At 42.5% G+C, this 10,743-nt stretch overlaps 1 protein-coding gene across 1 annotated transcript; it reads right to left on the bottom strand.

Moving 5' to 3' along the window:
• Positions 1-67: 67 nt before the first annotated feature.
• On the bottom strand, positions 68-9,975 carry nudt4a (nudix (nucleoside diphosphate linked moiety X)-type motif 4a). The gene is made up of 5 exons (XM_062389348.1): positions 9,523-9,975; positions 5,221-5,331; positions 3,655-3,699; positions 3,281-3,368; positions 68-1,757 (listed from the first exon to the last, which is right to left on the bottom strand). The coding sequence occupies exons 1-5, from the start codon at positions 9,619-9,621 to the stop codon at positions 1,531-1,533; spliced, it is 570 nt and encodes a 189-aa protein (XP_062245332.1). The 5' UTR covers positions 9,622-9,975; the 3' UTR covers positions 68-1,530.
• Between the last annotated feature and the right edge of the window lie 768 nt (positions 9,976-10,743).

Raw genomic sequence — 10,743 nt, 5'->3', positions numbered from 1 at the left:
TGAGGAGTCTTTATTCAAAAGGGTTTATATACAACGTGATGGTGCACAGCAGAATATCACAGACTCCTTCACACATAGAAAAGTGTTTATTAAATGATCTTTCCAATGCATCAGAGTACAAGAAAACCACTGATCATCAATAAACTGAAATTATAACATTATTTTCTCCTTGTCTCTGACTGAACTACTCCTAGTTTCCACAGTATTATCCCTCAAACCACTTCAGTCAGCGTGTACTTAAAGGTCCAGTGTGTATGTTTTAGGTGAAAGGGATCTATTGGCAGAAATGTAATATAAAATTATCCCAGAGATGTTTTCATTTGTTTGTTTCTTCTAAATTGTACACACTTTTTTCTTTACCTGCGAATGGGCCCTTTATACTTAATACTTTATATTTACATAAGGAGCTGGTCCTCTACGCGGAGGCCGCCATGTTTCTTTTACAGTAGCCCAAACTGGACAAACTAAACACCTTTTGAGTTTTTATGAAAGGGAAAAGGAGGGCGATGCGGGATCTCACTCAATTCCACACACTGAACCTTTAATTCTGTGCAGTGATAGCGACAAGCCCAAAGTTTCAGTTCATTGCCGATGCTGTGACATAAAAAGGGTCAGCGGGTTGTGAGAGGCCGTCGGCACTGCTTCCAGTCAGCGCTGTGGGATGCACAGTGTTTATAATCCAAACACACATCACTGAGTTTGTGAAGGCACACAAAACAACCAGCACAACACATAAATGCTCCTGTAAAACAGAGGTCTATAATAATTTTCTCAGACATTTATCAAATGCATATAATAGTGATAGTTTCCTATGATGTGTGGTATCTCTTTCTATGATATCTGCACATCTTTAGTGTTAAATACGGTCTTTCTTTTTGTAAGTTGTAATTATTTGACTGCAGGTCTGTTCCACTATGCATACGTTGATATTCATTATAACTGTGCCAGCATACTGTATTCACCTTTAATTTAGTAGTCAGGCTTGCAGCAGTTGCGTACAAATGAAAGGATGTTTAAGGCCGGACTATTTCAGTGTGGTGTCTGGTTTGCATCATTTCAGTGTTAGTCGTGCTTAGAGACGATACCGTAAAGTGACAGTGGTGAGTGACAGTAGTTTTGCTTCCGATGTGTCTGAACAATTCACAAAAACAACAAAAATCTGTCGTAAAAATATTCACAAACGCGCAGATACTCCTCTTCAAAATGTCTCGCAGGATGACATCATGTCACCGGGGGACTTCCTGTGAAGAGCCAACCCTTCCCCAGTACTGGCATCCGTAGGACCAACCGACACTGTGTGCACGGCCAATCAAATATTCAGCTTGTAAGACAAGAAGATAAGGATCTTTACAGTGCAGAGGCAGCACACTGAGAGAGCCCATCCAGGAACACATTATCTCTATTACCTGGTGCTGGTTGGTAAAAATATTAAATCTCAAATACACGTTGGCACTCTTCAAGCCCACTTATAGAAGTCATGAATGCAGAAGAGATCAACCGTGCATCCCGGTGTCGCTGCTGGTGACGGTCCTATCTGTTGACCAGGTCTGAGCCCTGTGTGGAGCAAACCACGCAGTGAGGGCTGCTGTTGTCCGTCCCCTGGGAACTGGGGCTGTTGCCGTTAGTCGGGTTGCACCCGGGGCCGCAGGGGGGTTTACAGGTGTTGGGGAGTGTGAGTAGGTACTCTGCGTGGACAGGCTTGTCGCTCTGCAGGACCCTGATGGCTTCGTCAACCTTGAACCACTTCCTCTTTCTTCCTGCAAGAACATGAAAGAAAGGACACGTTGTCAGTATGTGGATGAAAGTCAACGACAGGCAGAAGTTTGTTGTTTCATTCAAAGACACTTTTGTACACAGGCCCACGAGTAGAAGCTTGTGCTGCCGCAACCTCCGATGCCCAATTGGATTGCAGCACCTAATCTTCTCCTTTAACAGTTCTACGGAGAACCTGAATGAGATGTGAGTAAAGTCCCGACATTTTCCAGACTCTGCCGTCACCTATGAAAACCGAGCCAGAGATTGTCCAGATCAGATGTGGGAACAACAGGAAAATATGCAGACATTTCAGACGAGGGGTGGAGTGGGAGGCAGGAAGTGACGTCTTGATTCAGCTGCAAAAATAATTTTTCACATCACATCGACTGTCAACTGGACCAAAAACTCTGGAATCCCAAGTCATTACTTTTCCGGTATCTTCTGCTTGTATTGCTCCAAATTTGGATTTATTTTTTCCAGTTTTGCCTCAGTCACGTGTTGTAAATGTCATCACCACGCCCACTCGCTCGCTTTGCAGACATGGAAAATATTCAGAAAATGTGCTGACAGTGCAGCTTACAACTGCTCACTGAGCAATGCAGTCAGAACGTACTCGTTAGAATATTATACAACTCACTTAAAACTGAAGTGCAGCACATTCCTGATCGTTTCCATCAGCTGTTAATTATTCACAATGTGTTCAAAACCAAACAGCACCTTTCTTAAAGAATTAGCTGTAGCCTGTGATAATCAGGCGGTGGTGGGAGACAGGAGGAGTCACAAACTTTATGTTGACACCCTGAACTACACCATTGCCTCTCAGTAGGAGGGAGTGTTGAACTAGGCCAGCAGGGCCGAACCCTTTCCGCTCAGTCTCAGCCCTGCGCAGGGCAGGAGAGGACAAGTAAGGAGGGGGCTGTGGTGAGCGGCGATAACTGGAAAACAACTGGGCATAGCAAACACTCCTCCCCCATGTGAAAAGGCTGAACTCTATTTGTGTAGGTGAAGGGAGCCAATGATCATGACCGCTTCTTCCTGGACCAGTTAGAAGTAGTTTATGTTCCGAGTCCGCTGAGAAACACAATTTCAAAAGGCAAAACACATTCTAAACAAATAGTGGCTATTATTTTGGCAACTTTTTCATTACATGCATTTAATTAATACACATTAAGAGCTACTCTTGTAAAGTTGAGGCAAAATATGGCCGAAATCTTTTTTAGTAATTAATTATATTTCGATTATTATTTATCTGCTGAGAATTTCCCCAATGAGCAGATTAATGTTTTTATCTGTAAAATAAAAAAAAACTGTTGAAAATGTTCAGTTTTCTTTATTGGGTTTGATATCCTCAATAAAATTAAGTCAGTTTGATCAGGCCAATGGAGGAAGTGTATGACAGCTGTGTTTTAGGTCTGTGTAAAAGGTCCATGAAATATTGTATATTATCCTGCTTACTTCCTCTAAAGGATTAAATATTAATGTTTTTTTTATTGTAGCAATATTACATAACGAGACTTGAACATACCAATGTTGACAGAGTCCTCCCAGGCCTCCAGCGTCTCTGTCACTATGAGCGTGTAGACGTACGTCCTGTGCTTTCTGTCCTGATTATGCTGCAACGGTTCAGATGAACAAACGACCTCAGATCAGTGTCAAAGCAAAACATGCACACGCTTTTATACAAAGCGATTTGAAAACGGTGATTTACTGCACTGCTTCTTTTACAGAAATATTGTGATCTTCATGCTAACTGACGAATGAACCGACATATTTATAAAGGCATACTACACATAGTAGTGGAGTTAACAGTTGACACAGAACTTTGAACAGTGTAAAATATTTTAATATAACCACCGCATGAGAATTTGTTAATTTTCCATGACAGTTTAACAAGCTCACCTCAAATATCCCAAGTAGTCTGCCAAGCTTCCCCTTCACACCAGCCTGCACACACATGAAGAAAATAGTTCTAGACTCATTCAGTACATTTACAAGTCAATTTCCTTTCGACAGTGTTGTATCACCAGTTCTGAACGTTGCTCAAAACTCATTCAGTTGATTTTTCTCCAGCAAGACTTTTGTCAATCTGGATTTTAAGATTGCATTCTCCTAATAGGATCGCTAACATCTCACAGGTGCACAAATTAAAACTACCACATGGACGTGATGTTGGCTGATGTGCTGAGCTCGACGGCGGCCTATCAAAACATGACGATTTGACTCGTTAGCTCGCCACAGAGGCTGGTTTGCAGCTCATCTATATTCAGATACACGATTGGTCTGGGAAGCACAGGACGCTGGGTAACTGGAAACCCTTCCCAAATGTCACTGCCATACTTCAAAAGCTGTCAGCACATTGGGCAGAGGCTCACAGCTCACTCCGCTGTGGACACGTACTGGCCAACAACCAGCAACGCCTGCACTAAACCACAGAACAACTTAGTGGTCATTTATGCATCGCCGGCAAATATTTCTATCCGTCATCTGGATCCAGCTTCGGGGAGTGTCTCACACTGAACAGTGACAACGACAACTGCCAAGAATTTCTGCTAATGACAATGTGGTGTGGGCCACTGGCTAATGAATACATATTTTTTGTTACTGAGTCGTCAATGAAGATTACCCAATGAAGATGACAAGTTTTTGTTTGTGTTAGGTGAAGTCGAATGCTCAAACCAGTGGTTTTATTATGTCGACGTTATCATCCCAGGGCCGTGCAGTGCAGATATGGAATTTGAAAAACCTTTCTTCTTGATCCATTCAATGATTGTGGTGAATTCCATTATCAGGGAGTCGGCTTCCACACAAGGGCGGGGCCAGAGGGGCAGTGGCACTTACTAACAATACTGACAAAACAATACTATAATTGCGCAGGAAATTCTTTGTGTGCCAGAACATAAAAATAAAGCAAAGGATCTTTGGCTTTGCTCAAAGCTATAGAGACAATGGTAAACAAGGAATGACCTAAACGTGCACCTTACTGAATTGGTTGTTTGACATATAATTGGCCCCTCTGAGTTAATTGTTGCCCCTTTATGGCCCCTGGTTGAGAGAAATTCTTTATCCGCCACTGCTTCGGCATCAAACCTCAGTGCAATCCCAAAAACAGAATGCGCGCAGCAACAAAAAGCTCCTACTCTAATCTGTATTATCCTGAATGAGTTTTAAAAATATGCCAACCTTGAAGAGTAAATAAAGCTTCGATAAATTACCACTCTCAAGTTAATTCCAAGTCTCTGAAAGAAGATTTTCATGTTCTGCTGTGGGGAAGTGGAAGCACAATGCTTCAGGAAACAACGACCATGTGAAACCAGTATGGACCTGGATAAAGTTTAACCACACATTGTACAACAGAAAGGCAAACATGGAGGATTTCTGTGTGTGTGTGCGTGTGTGTGTGTGTGTGTGAGACAGTTTGAAAGTGTGAAAGTGTGACAGTGTGAGAGTGTGTGTGTGTGACCTCACCTCTTCATACACCTCCCTGACGGCTGCGCCACAGGGCTCCTCCTCGGGCTCCACTCCTCCTCCCGGCACAATCCACTGGTCCGGGTGTCGACTGCTGCTCACCAGCAGCACCTACCAGAGAAGAGAGGCCTCAGTTAGGTCTCTGCAGCTGAGCTCAGGGTGCCAAGGAGTCTATCATCACATGACACATGGAGCTTCTCTTTCCTTTTCTCCCTCTTTATCACATTAATGACTAACATCAATACATGTAACTGACTTGACTTCTTGCCCGTTGTCTTCATAAAGCAGTGATTGTGATGGTGGATCGTGACCGTGGATTGTCAGTGCTGGTGGTGGATCATGTTTGTGGGCGGGGGGCTGATCATGGACTGTGATTACAGCAAAACTGCTTGTTATACAATATGCCTGCTCACAAATTCTACCAGGACGAGTAGTGAACATCTCACATATCATTCACTTGACTGGACTATTGTACGTGACACACTCGTCACCACGTAGTTAAACTAAGGGAATGAGGGCAATTTGTGTGATTTTTCATCAACCAACATGTTGTTTCCACATTATAAGTAATGACTGATAATCAAAAAGAACACATTACAAGTAAAGAAAGTATGCGTCTGAAACACAACAGCCCCACTCATTTAAGATATGACTAGGTTAGGCCCGTATAAAAGCTAAATTTAGCTTAACCTTTTCACATATTACAAAACAATTAAATATTATCATGAACAACAACCTCAAAATAAAATTAACTTTTGACCAAATCCTTGAGCTAATCTGAAACAACAACTTAAGCCACACACAATGTTTACCTGACCTCCATCACGTGCAGTTTGGTATTTTTCCAGAAGGCAGTTATCTGACCTCAAACCCCATCTGGCATCACGCTGACCCACATTAAGTTCACATGTGAATACTTCCTGAATCCTGCCTTCAGCTAACCAGACACGTGCAGCCACTACGTTCAGCAGCTCTGGAAATCCCTCTCATATCTGTACCGAGTGTAAAGCTTGAAATCCATGAGAACTATATTCTGACAGGCTCACTGTCAGCCGAGATTATCGTTAACTGCGTGGAGAATTCTAACATGGGTTCATGGGTGTGACAAAGTGTGTTCTCTGTATCTGTTGCTGCATTTACAAACTTCTTCCTAACACAGACAACTGTCAATATTGAGGTATGAGTGACATATTACATTCAATGACCTGCGTCTGCAGGAGCTGCTGACTCACTTAAACCTGCTGAGTTAGAGCTTTCGCCTCTTAGAAAAACATGAGGTAGTATGGACAGTAATATGACAATGCAAAACATTGAGTAGATGAGGAAGCATAAATCAATCCTGCACCTTCCTGCTTGAATTATTGTAGCAGACACTAAATAAGTAAACCTAGAATTCACTGCCTATGACAACTAGTCTGTCTGTGCCCCTGCACTGTAGAAACACTGGCTGCTGTTGAACAGACACAACACACACACATGCATGCGCAATTTCACACAAACACCACGTGGAACACGTAGGCAGCTACTCGTACACACACACGCAGCCAAAAGGCTTTTCAAAAACTACTGGATCAGCAGTTGCTTTTCTGTATGAAAACAAAGGAGCTTATAGCAGAGAAGGTGAATGACCCCGACAGGAACTAGCACACCTCACTGAGGGTTCAGAGTGAGGATGATCATTGAGTCGGGACATGTACGTCCGCTTTAGGGTGATCCCACCTGATCACAAGCCAGCTCAAGAGCCTGGGACTGATGTAACACAGGCATCATGAGAAAATGGAAGCTCCAATTCTTTCAGAATATCATCTTGATTTCTGGTCCAGTGACTTCTGACGCTGATACTTTCTGTAATATTTAAACATTTTGTTGATATTATTCCCCAGAAAGATCCAGTAACAAGTCTGTTCAATATAGTTCACTGGCTTTTAGCAGAAACATACTGGGGGGAAATATAGCGTACTGTTTTACAGTTATGTTAACACGATCAATAACAAATAGTAACATTCCATCCCTATTTTTTATATGTATATATATTTAGTTTGCCCCTGTCCGCCTGGGCTCCAGCTGACATGTTGAGGAAGAGACTGTAAACCAGGTATGCAGACTGGATGGATAGATTACAACATGGGACTCGAAGCTGGAACAGATCCTTCTCCTCTCATTGCCTCTTTTATTGCAATCAACAATAATCAACGTGACTCTCAGCACAGACGTCACAGAAGAATAGAAGGGAGAGGAGAGAAAAAGAGACGAGAGAGAGAGAGAGAGAGAGAGAGAGAGAGAGAGAGAGAGAGAGAGAGAGAGAGAGAGAGAGAGAGAGACAGAAGTACTGTGAGGGCACTGGGAGCAGGAAAGAAAATCTGTCAGGGGACAGCAAGTGCCTGCACCTTGTTTCTATAAATTGCAGCCGATAGGTCACTTGGTGTTTCGCACACAGTGTAACACTCTACACCCCCCCCCCCCCCCCCCCCCAACCCCACTCCCCCTATCACATGTGGTCCTGAGATGGCCTGCCGTCACTGGGCAGACACGTTGTGATCTAGGACACCCATCTGCCCCCAGTGTACTTTCGTATGTACAAACAACTTATTATCAAGCCTAATAAGAAACCAAATAGCATCATATGTTCCAGAAAGTGACAGGTTTATTTTATGATTGAATGAATCATATTCCAACATGGTTATTTATAATGTCAGTAGTGTCAGTGTTAATTACTTATTCAGTTTCTCATTAGCCACACAAGCCTGTTACATGGTATGATCACTTTCATATTAATAAGAGAACACATAGCCTTTGATAGTGAACTACAGCACTCCCCACATTAATTACTTCTGCCGGGGAGGTGATGTTTTCATTGCTATCGGACTCTTTGTCTAATTTTCACGAAAAAAACCACTGAGCAGATTTTGTTGAAACTTGGTGGAAGGATGGGACATAGGCCAAGGAGGAACCCATTAACTGTTGGAGTTTTATTATGAAGGTGGATACAGGATTTCCCCCCCACTTTCTTTAACATTGAGTTTTTCAATAGTTTCTCTCTAACTCAAGAAATAATGCAAAGATCTGGATGGGAAAAAAACAAGCATAATTATCTGAGTGTGTGCAATTAGGTGCAACTTGATTGAATTTTAAAGGGGTTGTTGAGTCGGCTTAGTATGCACTCTACTGTGTGCCATTCTAGGTAAAAGGGTAACAACTTTTGAGTGGGTGTTTGAGTCCTGTCTCTGCTAAAGGTTCTTGAACACCTATAATCACATGTAACATTAGACCTATAAATGCATCTGCAGTTAACACAGGATGTCATGAGCTGCCCTCTTGAGTGTCACTGACAGTATTTCACACAGTTTCTATCGGGACACAGTGAGGAGGCCTCTTCTTCATGAGTAATGACTTATCTGGAATTCCTCCTGTACACAAAATGAAAGTGATGGGTCTCCGGCTGGGCTGCTGGTTCCTGCGGTTGCCAGGTTATGAGACCCCCCGTTGTTTAATAGGTCGAACATTTGGCCCCTCAGCCAAGTTATGCTCACCTCAGCTAACATCACACACGTGAATGCACACACTCACACACACATTGAGACAATGTGCATGTGTGTGAAAGGTCTGTTAAATTGTGCTGATAAAACAGAGTTCAGGACTTTGGCAGAAACTGTATAAAAATGGAAAGGATGTAGGTAAATGTTACCTCCTCACACACACACACACACAAACATAAATCCTTGTTAGGAAACTGCATTGATTGTGGACAGCTTAGCAAAACATTAACCTTCACCAGAACAAGGATCTTAGAATTTATATTATTCCATTAAGAGGTTACACACACACACAACCACACACACAAACAAACAAACACACATACAGACACACACACACAAACGTCTTTCTCTATGACTTCAGAGGATATTAAATACATTTTCTTTGATTTCCTGCAGACTCACTCCTATCTTAACCAAACACTAACCAAAATTGACCTAAAGTTAACCGTAACCTATAACCCAACCCTGACCCTTACCTTAACCTAATCGTACCCGACTCTAACAATAGGCTAAACAAACCTTAACCATAACTTAACCTATTCTTACCTGAATCAAACTTTAACCTAACCTAACACAAACCTGTCCTCGTCTTAAACTTTCTTTATTCACATGATGGGGAACCTGACCCCACAAGGAGGACAAGTCCCTTTAATGTGACCGTGTGGACGGATTTGGGTCTACAGGATATGAGTAATACCTGGATATAACACCCACAGACACATTACACACACACACACACTCACACACACACACACACACCCCTCACCTCGTCCTCCTGGTCGTTTCTGAAACACAGACACGCTGCCCTCCTCTTGAAGCCCTCTCCGTCGTACGTCCTGGTCTGGTTGGGCTTAAACTTCATCATAAATGTCCGAAGTCTTCGTCCAGCGCCAGCAAACGTTCAATATGAAGAAGATAACAGCTGTGAACCGAGAAGGACCGGCTCTTCAACACGCACTGGAGAGGAGGGGGTTGTGTTCTCCGCGGGAGCAGCGTGGTGTCCCCGCAGTTTGTCCCCAGACTGAGCCTCTTCACACGGTCTGAGTGAACAAGAGGAGCCGGAGCCTCGGTTCATTCATTCATCTCTGAGCCCCGACACCACGTCACCCTGTCACTCTGCATGTGTGTGTGTGTGTGTGTGAGTGTGTGTGGATATATGGAGTCAGTGTACACCATGGAGGAGCAGAGCCGCTGTAAACCACACACACGCACACACACACTCTCACTCACATCTGGGGTGGGCGAGCTGCCACCAGCTGCCCCACAAACACAAGCATATAAGCATACACACACAACACACACACACACACACGCAGTAATGAGCCAAACATGCATCAAGTGTCTTTATTCATGTTCTTCCTTTAAACTGATCAGGAATCACCAGGCCTTAGTGATGCATCTAATGCTGCTTTCAATTGCTTTGAAGATCATTTTTAGTTTAAGGCCATTTAAGTCTATTTGTTGTTTTATTCCCAGTACTACAATAATGTGTGAAAACATTTATGATCATCTTTCTATAGAAACCCCCTACATTTCATCCTCTATAACTGAGGTTCCTCTATGTTACCCATAGAAGAGCGTTATCTCTCCAATTTGCATTACTTATACAGAAATGTGATCATTTACAGGGAGGAGATACATATAAATAACATTGAGTGCTTATTTGAAAGCATATATGAGCTTTTTTTTACACTACATTTGACATTGTGTTATTTGTATCGTTTAAAAGTGAAATTAATCAAGTTTGGCCATTGCCTATTGATGCATGTTCCACCTGTATGACTCACTTGATTTATATCTTAGCAACTATAGGTAAATATTTGTTAAATATTATTCATATGAACTTAAATCTGCATTTAGGTTTGCCCCATTTCTCATAATATCTGAAAGGAAACATTAGGTAATTTCCTGCGGATTTAAGGACAAATAACTATTAAACTCAATGTTTAAACCACTGTCAGAGCAGTGACGCAGCCTGGTGGTAAAA

Source organism: Platichthys flesus, chromosome 6 (assembly GCF_949316205.1).
Source record: "Platichthys flesus chromosome 6, fPlaFle2.1, whole genome shotgun sequence".
NCBI lineage: Eukaryota > Metazoa > Chordata > Actinopteri > Pleuronectiformes > Pleuronectidae > Platichthys > Platichthys flesus.
The sequence above is the reverse complement of the archived record's forward strand: the minus strand, read 5'-3'. Positions and strand labels throughout refer to the sequence as shown.